The following is a 19330-nucleotide window of genomic DNA, read 5'->3' on the forward strand; positions in this document are numbered from 1 at the left end:
CTGATGCAATTTAACAGCACTGACAAGAAATCTATAAAAATACAGCAGAGGTGTGTGGGAGTGTTCGCCACAGAATCAAGCAAGAGATGGAGCAGTCTATGCCACTAAAAAGTAATGAAAGAAAAGAATGAGAAGAATCACAGTATTTAGCAGCAGCAATTAAGTAAATAATACCTATTTTAAATGTTATTATCCACAAGCAAAGATAAAGCTCAATACATCCCAAACATTGCTAATATCTAAATGAGGAGAAAGAAGCCTTCACTGTGAGTAAGAAAACTGGGTCATGAAAGTGAAAAAGACTGCATGTTCTTTCTTCAGACATCCTCTTCATTTATAGACACTTTCTGCTAATGCTGTTTAATCTGCTGCTTCTCAGCTGCTGTGTCACTGCTGAAGTGTCCAAATTGCCCCCTCCCCGAGGACTCCCTGAGGATAGATAACCTTTTGCTATGACTGGGAACTGGAAGGCCGCTATAAGTTCCCCCCCCGAAGCCTTCTCTTCTCCAGGCTGAAGAGCCCCCTCTCTCTCAGCCTGTCCCTATAGGGCAGGTGCTCCAGCCCTCTGATGATCTTTGTGGCCCTTATCTGGAACTGCTCCAACAGCTCCATGTCCTTCTTGTGCTGGAGGCCCCAGAACTGGATGCTTGTACCAGAAATAAGTTGTCATTGTTGATGGAAACGCATTAAGACCTGAAATAGCCTCAGTTCTTTTTGACAGTATTTAATAAAATGTTGAATCACTGTGATGGGTGAAACTGAGAGGTTTGTCTGTACTTGCAGTGACTTACTAATGCGCTCATAATTAAAGAATATCAATAATGAATGTAGGAACTACTCTGCTTGTGGCTTACATGATTAATTCTGTGCTTGACGGTCTAGATATCAACAAACAGCAGCTATGATCAGCCTCCTACAAACATGTACGGTCTTAAGGATGGCATGAAGGCCCTGCCAGGCAGGGGGGTTGGAACTTCATGATCCTTGAGGTCCCTTCCAACCCAGGTCATTCTATGATTCTATGGTTTTACATAGCATCTTCTTGTCTTCTTGACTGCAGTACTTGGAGAGTACAACCAGGAAGAATAATACTGATGACATGCTAAGTTCATTGTTAGTGTTATGGGAGGAGGCACCTGACTGACCAGACTGACTTACTTTAACAGAAGCATTTTGAGGGTTCTTAATTGCTAAATGGCATTACAATAAATCAGGACAATAAGTAAAAAGGATACAGATGAAAGATGCTGAAAGTTGTCCTTTATTCCTTTTTGCAGGCACCGAATATTAATTATTTTGCGATCTAGTCTAGTTTCTACATAGTTAGTGCAATCATTTTATTCAGAAATGTCTCATCAGCTGTTAGTTAATTGTGCAATGGATCAAACTTCAACTACTTTATTTAAAAAAAACAGTAATAATTGCAGCTTACCACTTAAGAAAACAGTGATTGAAGTATTTGGCACTAACAAAATGCTGTATCAGCTTTTCAGCGCTCAGATGATGAGTGTAACTTGCTAGGTTGTTTTCACAGCCTGTCAGTGTTGAAAGTAGAGCGTTAATCATGCTGACTGTGAAAACCTGTTTATCAAACATGTAAGAACAATGTCAATCCAGTTAGTAATTAACCAATTCACTGATAACACAGCCATTATTATTACCACACTAATAAGATTCCTTAGCTGAACTTTTTTTTGTTGCCTTTGATTAAAAAAGCGTGTTGATCAGGCATCTCAAAACCACTGTGGCTTCAGGGCCCTGGGCAACCTGATCTAGTAAGGGTGTATGTTTGGTGGCCCTGCCAGGCAGGGGGGTTGGAACTACATGATCCTTGAGGTCCCTTCCAACCCAGGTCATTCTGTGATTCTTGCTGAGGGGATGCTAAGATCAGCCATAGCCACAAAACAAGCAGAAGAAACTATCATAGAATCAATGAAGGCTGGGAAAGACCTCTAAGATCACCTCAAGCCACACTCAGTGCCCACTGACCCTCGGTGCCACAGCCATAAGGTCTCTGCACACACCTCCAGGGACGGTGACTGCACCACTTCATGAGCACATGAAAACTGTATTTCCTCAGTGCACTAAAGGGAACATTTATCACCTCGGTACCGCTTCCACGCTTGCAGTGAAGCCCTGAATTGCTGTCTATGAACGTCACACAGCTCAGCTAAGGGCCTACACTTCCCATCGGCCCCTATACGCCGTAGCTCCCAGCGGGCCGCGCGGCGCAGCGCTGTCGTGGCGCTGCCGGTGAATGGGGCGGCTGGCGGAGCGGCGGGCGGGCTGAGCTCGGGCTGAGCTCGGCTCTTGCTTCCTCTGGTACCACCGCCCCGCTCCTCACCCTCCTCCTGCCCGCCCTCCCTCGGCAGCTCCGGGCACGGCCATGCGGCGAGCGGGGCTGGGTAAGAGCCGTCCTGCGTGGGGGGGGGCGAGAGGCCTGTGGGCCGTGGCGCTGCGCGGTGTCATCAGACTGATGCGATACGAGCGTGGGTCGGGGGTTGGGTGGGAAGGGCGTCTTGTTTTTATTCGTGTTTTATTTAATTGCGGATGTTCTGTATGTTTTCCTGCTATGTTTGAGGCTTTTGCTTTGAGAAGGCTTCCACTTTCGGTTTACCACTGATAAGAGTGGTGGAAAGGATGGGGTCTCTGCTGGGTGTGCTCAGAGAGCCAGGTCTGGCCCTTCACCTCGCAGCCACGTTGATGACTAGAAGGGAACTTTGACCTCGTGTGTTGCTTTCTGGGACCTGGAAGTGCTGTCGTGTCCCTGTACAGCATCCCCTCTGTGGAGAGGGGGTGGCTGAGAGCCTCATCCTGAGAGTGAACACCTCCATTGAATCACCAGGCTGAGGAATGCCTTGTGGCCAACCCAGGCATGGTTGTAGAGCTACCCGAGCTTTATTTCTCCATTTCTTGTTTGTGGCGTGCAATAGTGTTTCTACAAAGTAAAACCAAACCTTAGATATGCTCCTTAATAAATCAACAGAGGTGTGCTGGGATGTTGGTTGAGAAAAGGTGGGCATTGGTAGTACTCAGGTCTTCAAATCTTGCTTTATTTTTCTTTGCTGGAGGAGCAAAACCTGAAAAGTCAGAAGGATCTTGAGGCCCCACAGCTGACTCTTGTGAACCAGAGCTGAAGGCCCTGCTCCTTATATTGCTTATCATAGAGTGGCTTGGTTTGGAAGAGACCTCCAAGCCTGTCTCGTTCCAATGCCCTGTAATGGGCAGGGTTGCCAGCCACTAGATCAGTCTGCCCAGAACTCCATCCAACCCTGGCCCTGAACACCACAAGGGATGAAGTACCCACAGCTTATCTGAGGAACCTCATCGCTCTATGAGTAAAGAACTTCTTCCTGATGTATAACCATAACATCCCCTCTTTTAGTTGAAAACCATTCCTTCTTGTCCTATCACTATCTACCAGTAGGAAAAGTTTTCACTCCTGTTTATAAGCTGCCTTTAAGTACTGGAAGGTCACTATCAAGTCTCCCCACAGCCTTCTCTTCTCCAGGCTGAACAAGCCTGGCTCCCTCAGCCTGTCTTCACAGGAGTGGTGCTCCCTGCCCTCTGATATTTCTGTGTCCCACCTCTGGACTGTTTGAAACATTCCACATCTTCTCTGAAGCAGGAGCCCCAGGCCTAGATGCAGCTCTCCAAATGGAGCCTTAGGAAGGCAAAGTAAAAACAATCACCTCCCTTACCCTGCTGGCCAACCTTCTTTTAATGCTTTTAAAGGAGTGAGGGGATGGGTTGCTAAGGAAGGAACACAGCTGGAGCTGGCCTTTGCTTGGCAAAGCTCTTACAATCAGTGCTGTAAGGGGCATCCAGAAGGTACTTCTTAAAACACCTGCTGAAAGGTTGAAGAGATGATTTAGATATCTCTTAGGACCCTTATCAGTGAAATTTGCTGATATTTATCTTGGTGTGTTGGCTGTCAATCCAGCCTTTTTATTTCATGGGCTGGAAGTACAAACTGCCCATCAGTATGTTTACTTCTGTCTCCAGCTACCTAGTACCTCCTGTTTAGCCTGAGATGATATTATGGTTATGTCTATGGGCACGTCCTGGCTATTAGTGGTGTTGCAAGACAGCTTGTAGATGTGCTGTGTAGGAGTTTCTGGCCTTTCTTTATGTAGCAGTAGCCAGGCTCTACACAGATCTTCTCATTTCCTCTCTAGAACAATAGAATAGTGCTTATATTCAAGACCCGCCTGGACGCCTACCTGTGTGACATGGTGTAGGGAGCCTGCTTTGGCAGGGGGTTGGACTCGATGATCTCTAGAGGTCCCTTCCAACCCCTACAATTCTGTGATTCTGTGAATACCAGAATGGCTTTGGTTGTGAGGGACCTTGCAGACCATTTAGTTAGAACTCACCTGCTATGAGTACTAACTTACAAGCACTCGAAATTGCTTGTTACTTAGTAGGAGGTACTGTAGTTACATATAATTGTAAAGGAAAACAATAGGAACAACCCTGACTCCATTAAATGGCATAATTCGTAGTTAACAATGGCATCAGTAGTTTTGATTTCAGGTCTAGGCTGTACTGTACTGTACAGCCCAGTTGTCTGATTTCTGTTAGGGAAATGCATTTTTAATGCAGAGTGTTTTCCCACAAGTGAAGAACACTTACTCCAATGATATTTCCTATCTGTAACTACTGGCTTTTCTGCTTACAGGTGATGGAGCACCAACTGGCAACTATGGCTATACTAACAGTGGGTACAGTGTGTATGAAGAAGAAAATGAAAGGTTAACAGAAAGTCTGCGCACTAAAGTCAGTGCAATAAAATCAGTAAGTATTTAATTATAGTTAAATTTAATTAAAACGGGTGGACTTGTGACTTGTTTATAGATGGTGAAAAGCAGTAGCAGCAGTAAGAAATCATGGAGTTGAAACTGTGCCACAGAGACGTACAGGTTGTGGCTAAGAGAAAGCACTGTGACAGCAGAGTCTTTGTCCTTGCTTCATAGGGGAGCTGCTGTAAGCTGAAGGTCTGGCTGGTGCCTGTCTTTCTGCAGCAATAAATTGGAGCATTTGCTGCATCTCTATGCGCTCCTTATTTCCTATCTCCCTCATTCTGACCTGCAGTTGACTTTGCTTGCTAGCAATAACACAAGTCCAAGATTAACTTGTTGGATGATCACCAGACTATTGCTGATCCTGGTTACAGTCTCTGGACTGAGTGACTGGCTGCCTCTTGTCCTGCTGTGCCACTTGGTTTTATGGTTTAAGTTTCTGTTTTTCAAAGACGCCAGCTATTTATTTCACGTTTTACCTAAGGAAACACTAGTGATTATCATGTATTTTAGAACAACTCTAATTTATGTGTAACCGATCACTCATATTTAAACCTCTTTTTTTTTTTTTTTCCCCAATAGCTTTCTATTGAAATCGGAACAGAAGTGAAAAACCAAAACAAATTGTTATCAGAAATGGTAAGTGCTTTGTCACTTAAGTTTCCTTAAATATGGGTCAGGATGGTGAAGTTAGGTAATACAGAGCACTCTTTTGTGTATTGTGAACGTTTGTGTAAATATGTTGGGAGCTTATTGCTGACTGGCTGTGTAATGTTTGTTGTTTGTTTTCCCCTCTTTTCTCTCCTGTTTTCTTTCATTGAAACGCAGGATAATGATTTTGACTCTGCAACTGGACTTCTAGGTGCGACTATGGGCAGACTGAGGAGACTGTCCAGAGGGAGCCAGACAAAACTATTATGCTACATGATGCTCTTTGCATTGTTTGTCTTCTTTGTAACATACTGGATTATTAAACTGAGGTGATGCACACTGTCTTAAGCTTAAATTGTGTAATTTCAACCATCAGTCTTAATTAATGACATTGATCTAAACTGCCATATTCTGTTGTTAAAACACAATGAAATTATTGTAAATTGCATTAGTACTTAATGCAGTGTTACATACGGTTTTCCTGATGCATCGATATTTCTCCCATTGTCCCCTGTTTTGGGGGGATTATTTATAGATATGCAGAAACTGCTAGTACTCTAGGTTGCTTTAAAAAAAATACCCACAAGAGGAATCAAGAACTCCCCCAGAACCAAAGGTTTTTCAGATATGAAATAGTTGCCGAATTACGAGGCCTTTGCTTTCATTTTGCTTTTTAATCTGAGCTGTGCTCTAAATTAGAGCTCCAGTTTCAGGCAGGTAATAACTTCCAGGTTTCAAAAGCATGACCAATACTTGGGTCTTTTGAGATTGGTTTTATCTGTGGATTTTTGAAAGGTTGGCTTGAAGGTAACAAACGTAACGGTGATGCCCCACAGAAGTGATTTTTGTGATACCTAGATTGATATGTCTAACAGTCTGCATGTTTAAGTAGCTTAAATGTTTTATTTGGGGGAGAGGTTACTTAAAACTGGATCTTCCTTTTAAATGTGACAAATGATGCTTGCGTGTCTGTTCTGTTAAGCAAATGCCTTTGTTTGGATCAACAAATTTGGACACAGTGCAAATGTTTCCTTTACATTTAAAGTATCCAAAACTTAATGATTCCATTGAATCACTGGAACTTGTTCCATTAGCTCATTTATGTTTTGTTCTGTGATGAGCCCTAAATCCACTCTGCATGATGTCTGAATATGAGGTTGAATGTTTTCAATTTTATATTGACAAATGTATATATATTATGAAGCACCCGTTGAAGGTGCTAACATATTAAGGTTTTTACTTTGAACACTTAGCTTTAACACACAAAGTAGTTGAAACTATCGCATCACTGGGTTCAATGTTCAGAAAAATATTGTTTTCTAGATCTTGAAATTGTATCTACGTTTTTAAAACAATTTTTTCTAGAGATATTGTATAGCATACTGCCATTAATAAGATAATTACGAGCTGACAAATAAAGTGTCCTGGAGTATTCTTGTTGTTTCTATGCATACTTTCCTGTTGTAGAGTACCACTGTTATTTTGAAATGGAGCTGCACTTAAACAACTAGACTTGTGTGATGGTGAGCACTGTTGAAATACATGGAGGCATACATTACATTTTTCATGTTCATTTTCATATAGAACAGAAATATTACGTCTAAATCACACATTCTGTAGAATGCCTTATAAAGGTAACTGAAATGCAATTGTTTCTGACCCATTTAATTCTGGACTGTTAAAAGCTCTACAAATAACAGAACATATAAATATTAATGCCAGTTATATATCTTATTTATATGAGAATTGCTAAACAAACACAGTGTTCTCAGAGTAAGTCAATAAGCCATAGTTTGCCATTGCAAACTGAGGGAATGTAAGGCTGTCTAGCATGTAGGGTAACGATTGACGTAACTTTGACAGCCGTGCTCCCTTGATATTTGGCCATCACTTAGAAGACATTTAATCTTTGTCTCACGTGGTGTCTGAGCAGTTCCTATTTCTTTCTTACTAACCAATCTGTCTTACCAATAAATGGAAGTAGTAGTTATCTACATAGCATAGAGTAGAAAATAGGTAGGTGCAACTGGTTACACAGCTGGGAGATTTCCCATATTTGTTCTGATCAATATGCTGTGCTTCCCCTTGCCAGAGCATATGGGTTAAAAAAAAAATCTCTTGCTTGTCCTTCAGTTTATGTGTAAAACCAACAGGAATTTTGTTTTAAAAGTCAAACCAGATTAAAGGTGAATCGTACAGAGTAGGATCCCTCTCCCTCCATTCTTTCCTTCTTCAGTGATGTGGTGAGGTTGAGGGAGAAGGAATAGGAGGGGGGGGAAAAGCGTGTTTGTGTCTTCCTTTCTTTGCTTTTTTTCATTTTGTAGACTGACATTCTCTATATTTTTACATTTCTTTTACTTTTGAAGCAAATACAGGATGCGGCACTTTTCCCTTTCGGTTAAAGGTCCGTTTTCAGTTTAGAATCCGAAAACAAATCCTGCTTTGAGAATATCTCATGAAAGGAGGGGGAATGGCAAAGGGTCGGAACCGTGCACTGCAACCTCTGGACTCTTCCTTTGGAGGTTAATTTGTTGGTACGAGGGTATAACTCTAAAAGTCTTCAGAACTCCCAGATGGCAACATATCTGGATGCTATAGCATGGCATTACAGAATAAAATGCTAAGTTAATATGATATAAAAATTGTAGCAGTGTCGACTGTACATGTTGCAGTTGCTATTTTGTGTGTGCAATTCTTACAGAATATATGTTGTTTCTCAATTAAATATAACGTAGGTTCTACCGAGCAGCTGTACGGACTGTTTACAAGCGGAAGGAAATACAATCTTTTAATTGGCTTTGGAGATTCCTCGAGAGATGCGTAGACGCATCCATGTGGTTACAAGTAGAATTCCAATGAAACTTCCTTTTTTGTTTTTCAATAAGACGTGCTGTCTCTTCTGCCTTATGAAAAGAGCTGCCAGTGTTGGTGAAGAAATGGCTGATAAGCACTGAAGTGTAAAGAATGAGATTTTAAGACGTACGAATGGAGAACTGATACTTAGAATCATAGAATCACCAAGGTTGGAAAAGACCTATAAGATCATCCAGTCCAACTGTTCACCTATTACCAAGAGCTCCCACTAAACCATGTCCCTCAACACAACATCCAATCATTTCTTGAACACCCCCAGGGTTGGTGACTCCACCACCTCCCTGGGCAGTCCATTCCAGTGCCTGACCACCCTTTCTGAGAAGTAATACTTCCTAATGTCCAGCTTGAATCTCCCCTGCCATAGCTTGAAACCATTCCCTCTGGTCCTATTGCTTATCGCAGTAGATGTGTATTTCAGTCAGACTTTGCAAAACAGATCACAATAAAATACTGAAAATGTATAGCTTTATTTATTTTAATAGTGTAATATTTATTGCACTTCTGCTTCAACTCGATGGTGGCATGCAAATTGTAGGGTCTCATTTAAACTGATCACAATTCTCATGTTAGCGCTTTCATATTTTTCATTCATAATTACACACAAAATGTGAAACCTTACAGCTGAAATTCAGGTCTCCAAAAGTTTCCAGTACAGATAAAGTACTGTTTGCAGAGTTCTGAAAGTAAAAATCATCTGTCTCTGGTCCTGCCACTAAACAATGTGTGTCAGAGTGTAGTACAAGAGTGAGAAGGTCATGGTGGTGACTGGACTGGGGGGCTTGTGGTTATTGACTTGGTTTGTGCTGAAGGAACTCGTTTTGCTGTTTACTTGCAAAAACTCAGAGACATGGAAGATAGCGGTAACTGAGGACAAAACCACTGTTCCAGTACTTCAGTATTACATTGAATAAACAATTTATGACTTGAAAGCAAAGTTACGTGGAACTGCTACTGCTGAAATTGTATTGGACCCATGTGGAAGTTGTATTTCTCATTTGGTTACTTAGATGATCTAAGATGCATTTATACCTTGATTGAAGAAGACAAGATTTCTTTAGCATGGATCACTAGAGCCCTCAAAGTTGTAAATCACTAAAACTGGAGAAAATCTTGCAGGCATTGACATTAATTTGACATTAGAGAACATGTATCGTGATATTGGTCAAACACTCTGATAAGTATTTTCCTGGAAAAATTACTATTATAAGTACTGTTCCTTCTTCCACACTTGAATCATGTTGCCTGTTACCTTCAGGATGCAGTAATAACCACGCTCTTGCTTTCTTATGTTTCTGAGGAAGAGTGCAGACCTGTTACTTCCTTGGAAGTGTTTCCATGTATTTGCATATAATAGAAAGCATGGTTTCATCTGTACCACCACCTATTGACACCAGCCTCAAGTCCCTGTAGAAATACAAAGAGAAATACAAATTCCATCCTGAGCAAGTCTATGAATTGTAGGAAATGAGGAAGATTTCATGGGACGCCAGCAGTATGTGTTGAAGTATTTAACTTTGTTGTCTCTGGTAAAAGAAGTATTAGTCAATCAATACATAGATATTGCAGAACTGTGTGGAGAAGGTTCTTTTTTAATACAGAATGTTCTTCAACCAAAAAAGCACCCAGGTCTCCCTAATGGCGATAGGAGATCTAGCACAACCGTAGTTTAAATATGCATTTGCTTTTCTGATTTAAAAATGAACAGCTGCTCCAAGCTTATTTACTTTTGATATGATCTTTCTAACTGGACTTATTTAAAACCCACCGTTTCTATTGCTAAATCATCCTTCACGGTATTGCTTCAATTCCCTTGGTTAGCCAGGATGTAAACTACTGCACTTCAAGCAATTTTCTGAGCAAGTTTCTGTTCCTCTTTGGGGAGGAGGAAAAAAACGAATGAGAAACAGTTCTGTTAAACAGCCTCTACTTGATTTGATAGCATGAAAATTCCCCACCTTCATAATGGGTTTTGTTGAAGGCAATGGAGTTGGAACAACAGTAGTTTACTCGTTCTTTGTGCTGTGGTGCTGCTTTTTAAGCCAGAAAGCCTCTGACAATGCTTAGCATCTTCAGAGTGCTGTCATAACAGTAAGCAATCCACAAAACTACTCTGTGGTACAGATAAAAAGCTTCCATTTGCAGCAGGAATCTCGGACTTGTGGCCTGTTTATATGAAGTCATAAATAGGCAGTGGTGAGATCTGGCTTTGGTGATGTCTGACGGATATTTCAAATTATTAGATAGCCATCATACTAATATATTTTAAAAAGAGGAGCATTTCACATGAGTGTGTGTGTGTGTGTCTGTGCCTGTCAGACTGTCTTTCAGAATTGCTGGTGATTACATTTTTGTCTCTATTTTGAGGAGTATTTCCTCCAGAAACATCAGGCGAGCAACTAATGCTGATCTCTTTCCTGCAAGATGGGACAGAAAATTTTACCTAGTTTAAAAGGACTGAGATGACAAAGGATTCAGATGCTGTTAATCCACCAGCCCTCCTAAGAGTAAGACTTGCTTTCAGTATAAGAAAACAAAACCACGGGACTAACTGTCCTACCGGGAACACCGTGAGGATGCTGAGGAAGATCATATAGTAAATTTGCATACAAGCTATTATAAGTAAATAGTTTGATTGTTAATATCAGTAATATATTAACACAGCATGTAAATATTTTAATGTATATAAATATGAGAATGTTATGGTGTTAGGCAGGCTTCCCCTGGAATGCTTTTGTTGTGAAACAGCAACACCTTGCTTTCTGATTCCCACACTGCCATGCTGTTGCCTCCACTGCAGAACTGCAGCCCCTCAACTACCTGGAACTCTGGGGAAATGAGCACTGATAAGCAGTGGCATCACTTATCAAGGATGGAAAGAAACCAACCCCAAATGCACTCAGCAAGTACAAGAGGTGTAATTTTGAGAGATGCTGTCGAGTGCTGTTTTCCTTGCAAAATGGAAGGATCAGGAGGCCAAAGCAATTCACCTGAGGAAGAGAGAACCGTTGTATTCACAGGCACTAAGGCTGCAGCTACCACCACAAACTAAATCTATTTTGAGCACCAAGCCAATAAAACAGTAGAATGTGTTGTAGTTGTGCAGCCTGCTACCATTTACTGCCTGCAGCCAAGAGGCTCTGCCTACTGAGGGGGCCACTCTGAATTACATTTTCCTCTTGAAAGCCATGTAACAGTAGGATCTAAAAAGTTCTTATTGTTCAAAACTCCAGAGCAGACCTGCAGGGTCTTCAGTGTAGATGTCTTGACATAACTTGAAGCTCTGAGAAAACAGAACAAGTCTTTTTCTTTCCCTTTTCCAGCTGAGTGCCATTTTGACATGAAAAAGCGAGCACTCTTGAGAGCAGGGGTTTGGGTTACTCCAGCTCTGTTTTCCCTCTCAGCCCGACTTCACAGCTGTGATTCCCTCAGGGATGCTGCTCCCTTCCTTAGCTAGGAAAGCACTTGTGCCACACCTTGCATTCATTCCTTCTTCAGAGATACTCTACAATTAGATTTTTAACCATCCTTGATTACAAATAAGACCTGCAACACCGAGGAGGCAGACGGAGAAAGAAATGTTTTCTTCTGCATCTGTATGCACTTTATCTATTCCACGTGAACTGTCCATCAAGAGTTTTTAGTATTGCTTTCTCGAATCTTTCACAGTGCACCAAGGAAAAAAATCAGTATTATTCCCATCACATCCCCACAAGAGTAAAACCTGTTAGAACTGACAGCCGCTACAGACATTGTTTAATACTTTAAAATTATCACAGAATCATTAAGGTTGGGGGGAAAAAAAACAAACCAAAAACCACAAATCACTTTTTTAAGAGCTCCAGTCAACAAGTTCTTCCTATCTCTACAGAAGTGTATGCAGTTACACTGGGTGGTGATGCACTGGAACAGGTTGCCCAAGGAGGTTGTGGATGCCCCATCCCTGGAGGCATTCAAGGCCAGGCTGGATGTGGCTCTGGGCAGCCTGGTCTGGTGGTTGGTGACCCTGCACACAGCAGGGTGGGTTGAAACTGGATGTTCATTGTGGTCCTTTTCAACCCAGACCATTATATGATTATCTGATTCAGTTACTACTGAACTATTCACTAGCTGATTATTTTTTTTTACAAGAAGTTATGAAATCTGAAAAATTGCCATAGATTGCATCTGAAATTTTCCCTCCCTCTGGTCTGTCTCAGCCTGGGGCTTTCATATGGACAGGAGCTTTGTTCAATAACTGATTTTTCCTAAGTCATGGTATCTTTATGGCATCTGATGTCAGAGAGAGAAAAGCAGAGAAACACAACTCCAGTCTGTCTCTCTTCTTCAGAATCGTACTAGTAAACTGAATCCTAGAAACTCCACTATTTTTTTATTTACGTGTTTCTATTAAACTCTTTAACTCATTCTCCTTCTCAGAATCCCTAAAACTGAAAATGAAACATTTAAGTACAGTAAATCAGCCTAGTATGGGCACCTATATGGTTAAACAGGTACCTTCAGCTATGCCTTTTAGAGAATACTGTACTTCAGAAAAGACACTTGATCTGCAAACTATTAAGGACTAAAACTGACAGCTCTGAATAAAGCCTTTTGGCAGGCTGTTGTGCTGGGTCTGTTTATTATTTCCCCAGTAACACCAATGACCAAAATTCAAAGACTTAAAGCACTAACCATGCATTATGCTGTGTGCTATTTGAGGATTAACAGCCTGACGTATTAGAGACTAACATTTCCTTAGAACTTTGGTTAGTATTGTGCTGCAAAAATCCGTGTACGTTATGACAGGCTGTCATGCTGTGCAGTTATTGTAAGCCCTGCGTGCTACATTACAAATATCACAGTGACGTGAATGGTTACTCAGAATGCTGTACAAAAAGCACAACGGCTTTAGGAAAGTTGCTGCTTTGCTTATTGTTACAGATTAACAGGATTCTAACTTGAACCTGTGATTGTTTATTTAGGTAATACTCCACTTCTCCCTGGTGCTTACGGTTACTCAATGAGGGAATTTTACTGATTCACAGAAAAAATTAGGGTGTAAGTATCACGCTACTTTTGGCCTTATAAATAAGTAGGTGGTTTTTTTTTTTAGAAGGATACATTTCTTTAGCCAACAGACACAGCTGATACTAATGGGAAATACTCTGGATTTCTCCTCAAGGAAAATGTGACTGTACTGAGGTGCTTAGAAATCACTCCGGAATTCACATGGAAAAACCCTGCCTGGGGTAGGAAATCTAAAGACAATTTAAAGCTATCCAAATGTACATGACTTAGTGTCTGGACATGACTACATTGGTGGCAAGTGCTTCGAGACAAGTATTTTTATGCAAAGCGCCTACCACAGTAGCTTTCAGCATCTGCTTCACTGAGGACCATTCGCTACTAATAAAGAGGTGATGACAATGGTAAATAAGAAAAAGCCTCCTACTGACAAGTGGCTTAAAAACACCACCATACAGCAGACTGTACCTCTCAGGAATCCACAAGTTGAAAAAGTCTCTGTTTTACCACAGAGGCAATTCCATGTTCATCAAATGCTCTTAAAGGCAGAAAGAATAACTTCTGAGGATCCCTGTGTTCTACTACTCTGCCATTGATGGAAGGGTAGTCACTGCAGAAAGACACACTCAAGAGCAGAGAACTTAGCTGCTTCATTTGCTGGAAGAGAAAGTGCCTGCATTACCTACATGGTTAGACCTATGTTATATGTTAGGCATCAAAGCATGACTTGGGTGTTTGGTGTAGCGCTCTCCCACCCCTATCTCCTCAGCCAAGGACAGGAGCTGAACAGCAGAAGGCGTGTCTCTTCTCTCTTCTGTACTGGTTTCAACAGGAGATTCTTGACATGAAATCACTGATAAGTTTACATCACCCTTTGACATGCTGTTTCTACTTCTTTCAAATAGCCCTCATTACTCCAAAATAATAATAATCATTATATATATATATATATATTATATATATATAATCTGTTATAAAGAAATAAGCTTTTTACAGGTTTATTTAATATGACCTTTTCTCACTTTACACAGATACAGCATTTACCAAACTCTGAACTAACAGAACCACTGCTTTGCCAACAGTTAATTAGGTATTGTATTACAAGGGCTGAACTGAAATCTACTTTTGGAAGAAAAACTAAGTTCCATCTTGGTCCCCCAGCACAATATCGGATTGGGACAGAATTTTGTTAACAGCTGCCAGGAAAATAGTTTGCTTTGAGGGAATTTTCCAACAGAAGTAGATACACTGCAAAATTTCAAAGGCCTGGCATGGGCCTTATTTAGTTTGCAAAAAGGCCATTTTAATGATCTAATGACTTGCTGGAAACAGTCACAACTCTCAGATGTCTCACATGGTACCTGGTATGACTAATTACATGGAGACTGCTATCAGGAATGACTACTGGAAGGCCTGTAGGCAGGGCCAATGGCATCTCTTCCTGCAGTGAAGCTTACTGCAGGAGCCCAATGCTAAACTCCACTTTAAAACACATGGAGAAAAAACGAAGCTGATTTTCAGTGGTTCCTCACAGTTAGGAAAAATACCGCCGCTTTATTTTAGTTCTGTTCCTGTAATCAAGATTACAAGAAAAGAGCAAAGGAAAAAAAAAAAATCTCATTCATAGGCTTTGCCTTTTATTCCTTCTCCAATTGCCTAGCAGGTGCCAGAGAACCACTAGGGAAAACATGGACTTTATTTCCTTTACCTGAAACTCAAGCTAACCTCTGGTTAGCTCAAACCACACTGTTGTAGTATGGCCAACATTTGGCAAAAGAACACTCAGTACTTGTATGGTGTGGTCAATGATTGCAGTCTGAGCCCTAATATAAATCAGTGACATGCTCTTCTGCAGAGCAATACTAATCATGTAAGCCAGGGGCTGCTGGCCCTTTGATTGAGTGATCTTTTAGCAGAATATTTAAGAGGGCAGATTTGAGTAAAGAAATGTCCTGGTTTCACCATTCACTTACCCACCTGTAAAATCTGCTCACCAGAACCTCACTGGTGAATCCCATTCCTCCCCAAAACTGGAGACAGCTGTCAGTCACTTCACGGGCCAGGCGACCTGCCTTTAGCTTAGCCATGGAAGCAAATTTGGTCACATCATTGCCTTCCACGTAGAGGGCTAAAAAGGAAAAAAGAACAGTTACATGCACACAGCCATTGATCACAGTCTGGCAACCATCTCCCCATATTCCTTCAGCCTTACACTGTTCTTTGCATTGCAAAAAGCACATCTGAGGAGGCAGTCATGGGAACTCACCAACGGTGCGATACAGCAGCGAGCGAAGCAGCTCCACTTCGGTTGCCAGCTCTGCCAGGCGGAAATGTACGACCTGGTTCTGCAGCACGGACTGGTCAAACACTTTCCTCTGGCGAGTGTAGTCAATGGTTTCTTGTATTATAGTTTCCAGTGGTGTCAAGACTTTAAGAATCAAAACACAGGAAAAGACATTGCTTTCTTCAGATCACAGAATGGTTTGGGCTGGAAGGGATCTTTAAGATCACCTGCTTCCAACCCCATTGCTATAGGTAGGGACACCTCCCTCTTCACCAGGTTGATCAAAGCCCCATCCAGCTTGGCCTTGAATGCCTCCAGGAAGGGGGCATCCACGACCTTGCTGGGCTACCTGTTGCTGTGTCTCACCACCCTCACAGTAAAGAGTTTCTTCCTAATATCCAGTCTAAATTACACTTTTCCAGTTTAAAGCCATCTCCCCTCATCCTGTTGCTACACACCCTCATAAAAAAGCTCCTCTCTAGCTTTCCTGTAGGCCTCGTTCAGGTACTGGAAAGCTGCTATAAGGTTCCCCTGGAGCGTTCTCTTAGGCTGAACAGCCCCAGCGCTCCCAGCTTTTCCTTACAGGGGAGGTGCTCCAGCCTTCTGTTCATCTTTGTGTTTCTTCACTGGACCTGCTCCAACACCTCCATATCCTTCTTATGTTGGAAACCCCAGAACTGGAGGCAGTTCAGTACTCCAGGTGGAGGTCTCACAGAGAACACAGCGAGTGATAACACATATGTAATCCTAATCACACATCATCTGAGACTCTTATCGCAGTCTTGTGGCAACTCCTGCTTTCCATGCTACCTGTATCCCGAAGGGCAGACGCAATCACAGAATAAAATCTGAAGGCAGACAGTGTGCACACCGAGCAGTGCTAGAAATGGAAATCCAAGAAGGCTTTCAGGGAGTACGTAGAAACGTATTCAGAGTTCATGAAACATGAACAGAATACGATTGCATTCTGTGATCTAATCTCAACAAAGAATGGAATGGGAAAGTATGAATCTTCATAGCGACTTGGAGTGAATCCTGAGCTGCGCTTCTAATGGAAACAGAATCAAGAGAGGACACCGCTTGAAGACAGGTCAGAAATGGGAGACTCTACTTTGAGGTAAGATAATTAATTTGCTGCAATTTTTTTTAAGCTACCTTAGTGCAACCCTGTTTTAAACAAGAAAAGGGAAAAGGCAAACCAGCAGTTAGAGAAGGGATAGGCTCAGTCTTTTGCAGCTTAGTTAGGATAACAACAGGTGCTGAATTTGTGGGGAATTTGGTTTGGGAAATGTGGGCCCATGTAACTGCGGCAAGCAGTAGGGAGAGTAAGGATGGAATGAGCTCATCAATATATTGTTATGAGAAGTGTTGCATTTTCTCTTTTGAAAATACACTTATCTACACATTCACCCTCATTTAGAACCTGAAACATAAAACTTCGAATCTGCAATACAGAATTTAACCAAGCCTTGGTGTACTACAAAATCCCTTTCTCCACCTACCGTGGCTCCTGCAGGTACCTACATGCAACTTCCTCACAGGAGCCTGGTGTGCTCCAGTACTTCATTTTGCATGAATTTCAAGAACACTTCTATTTAAAATTTTATCCCTATACTGCTCTCACACATTTTCATATACATCCCTACACTGTTCTTACATGCCGACATGGGCTCCCACCACCTGCCTCTCACCACCACCATCATTTACCAGCTCCTCCAGAGCTGGTTCTTACTTGAGCTGATGGGAGGTAAACCAAACTGCCATTTGCAAACAAATTAAAGAGAGGAGATTTTCTTAGGACAGGTATTTAGAGCTATAAGCATAGCTCTAAAATGGCAAAGCTCAACCGTGAAGCAAACACTAAAGCAATGCAGCATGTAATGGATAATCAGGACTGCCAGCAACTCTGTACAACATAACAGCTCACAATACTTTGCCAGTCATGTGGTAAGTAGGGAGAAATGCCACTGTCAACAGCAGTATTCATTTTCTCTGTGAACTTTCATCTGTTTGCATGCATTTGTTTTCTCTCTTGTCATACAATATTCTTCACATCCTCGGGCAAACTTGGTTCCAAGGGTTTGGGCTGACAGCACATGCAGGAAATGTCACCCCGGGACAGCACAAGGGCTGTGTGGTCTACCAGGCAGCGGAGCATTGTGAAAGCACTCACAGTAGTTCTGCAACTGCCAATGTTTTCCTCCTACTTCCATCCAACTTCTATTACTCTACTTGAAACTTCTGCTCGTTAGAAACACACTTTGATTTGTTATGCCTTCACCCAATGCAGAACAAAATGAATACATTTTTCTCAGGCAGCTGCTGATCTCTCTCTGGTGAGATGTAGAGCAAGATCCAAGCTGAACATCTGTCTCTTACGAATGTTGATTGCCCATGCAAAAGGATCTGTCATGCTCCTTACTGGCCGTGACTCAACGGTGCTCATAAAACTGAGGCTACAGGAGCAGAGAGAATTCATTAGAGAAGTGCCATTCTGCTCTCTCATACACTCACTGAACTCCCTCTTTGCCTCCAAGTTAAGCAATTCACAAGACAACTGTTTGCTTTTTCACCATAGTGACATTCCCTTCCTGTGGTCGTTGTGACAGGTCCTCAAAGTGACGGTGTTTGTTGAGTGTCACAACATGGGGGAGATACGTGGCAGCTCGTCCTCCTCAGTGAAGCAGGAAAAGGCAACTTTTACCAACACCTTTGACAACGTGCCACTTGGAAGAAGAAATCGCACTTGTGACCTAGTTTTGCAAAGTAACATTCTTGAAAAACTTGATAAAAATAAAAAGCCTTGCAGGTAATTCATTTTCCATTTATGTTTTAAATTTGTTTTAAACAACTCTCCAAGCAGCAACAAGAGAGAAAGAAAGAAAGAAAAGAATTGTAGCAAACTGCCTCTGCCAAGTTTTAGGGAGCAGTCAAAGCAAGCATGCCAGGATCAGTCCCTCAAGTGCTTAAAGGCAACCAATGCTTTTCATTGTCATAGGAACAGCCACGAAAGAGAATGAGAAGAAATGTCCATCTGAGGGCCAGAAATGAGGGCTAGAATGAATATGTGCAGATCTAATTACAAAATTACTGAAAGCATGCACATCATCTGGAAAATCAGAGCCTTCAGCAAAATGCTTGTGGTTGTAAAGCTATTTGTAGGACTGGAATCTTGAAGTGCCTGTAAAGTTGTGGTGTAACAAACCACATTCATCAGGCAGCCAGTTCTGATGAACACTTTTTCTCTCATTTACCACAGCTGATTACCCCTGAAATTTGCAATTTGACACAAAAGGTGGGCTTTGTCCTCACTCCCAGAGCTCTTCATGCATTATACATCAACTTGTCAGTGAATAAAAGCAAAATCAACTCAGGGCACGGTAAGGCCACGTTTTCTCCTAGCAAAGACACTGTGGGATGGAGGTCCATCTCTTGATCGCAGCAGGGACCAAAGATTCCCTTTCCAAATTGTTCAGTCATTGTACCATCATTCTGGAGAAAAGGAGAATGGCGTCCCACTTCCTGAAAGACTGTGCTGGCTGCCAGGCTGTTGTGCAAAGCTGGACAGTACCAAGCTGCCAGTGGTTTCAGACATGAATGATCTCACCTGCTGGACTTTGTGTTTTGATGCTGTCACTGCTCGTCACTCTGCCTGGAACATGACTAACACTGCTGGCCGCTCTGCTGCCTGGGGAGTATCACTGCAGCCTAGAGC

At 41.9% G+C, this 19330-nt stretch overlaps 2 protein-coding genes across 10 annotated transcripts in view; one reads left to right on the forward strand and one right to left on the reverse strand.

Moving 5' to 3' along the window:
- Positions 1-2235: 2235 nt before the first annotated feature.
- On the forward strand, positions 2236-6885 carry BET1 (Bet1 golgi vesicular membrane trafficking protein). Its single transcript, XM_015853564.3, has 4 exons — positions 2236-2405; positions 4682-4797; positions 5385-5441; positions 5631-6885. Exons 1-4 carry the CDS (start codon positions 2387-2389, stop codon positions 5784-5786), a joined length of 348 nt encoding a protein of 115 aa, XP_015709050.1. The 5' UTR covers positions 2236-2386; the 3' UTR covers positions 5787-6885.
- A 1890-nt stretch (positions 6886-8775) lies between these two features.
- LOC107309087 (putative acyl-CoA dehydrogenase 6) overlaps positions 8776-19330 on the reverse strand; it is a 67310-nt gene continuing 56755 nt past the window's right edge. For all 9 annotated transcript variants that reach the window (XM_085538618.1, XM_085538617.1, XM_015853554.2 and 6 more), the window contains 3 exons: positions 15598-15759; positions 15309-15459; positions 8776-9731 (listed from right to left, as the gene is read on the reverse strand). In XM_085538618.1, coding sequence (XP_085394744.1) covers positions 9641-9731; positions 15309-15459; positions 15598-15759 — 404 coding nt within the window. In that variant the 3' untranslated portion in view covers positions 8776-9640. The remainder of the gene's footprint in view (positions 9732-15308; positions 15460-15597; positions 15760-19330) is intronic.

This window comes from Coturnix japonica, chromosome 2 (genome assembly GCF_054131305.1).
Source record: "Coturnix japonica strain WE chromosome 2, WE-NBRP24, whole genome shotgun sequence".
Taxonomy (NCBI): domain Eukaryota; kingdom Metazoa; phylum Chordata; class Aves; order Galliformes; family Phasianidae; genus Coturnix; species Coturnix japonica.

What these genes read in the sequence shown, in the direction of transcription:
- BET1 (XM_015853564.3), top strand. An exon ending in AAGTCAGTGCAATAAAATCA is followed by an intron (nt 4,798 to 5,384) that starts GTAAGTATTTAA and finishes TTTCCCCAATAG; the next exon opens with CTTTCTATTGAAATCGGAAC. An exon ending in ACAAATTGTTATCAGAAATG is followed by an intron (nt 5,442 to 5,630) that starts GTAAGTGCTTTG and finishes ATTGAAACGCAG; the next exon opens with GATAATGATTTTGACTCTGC.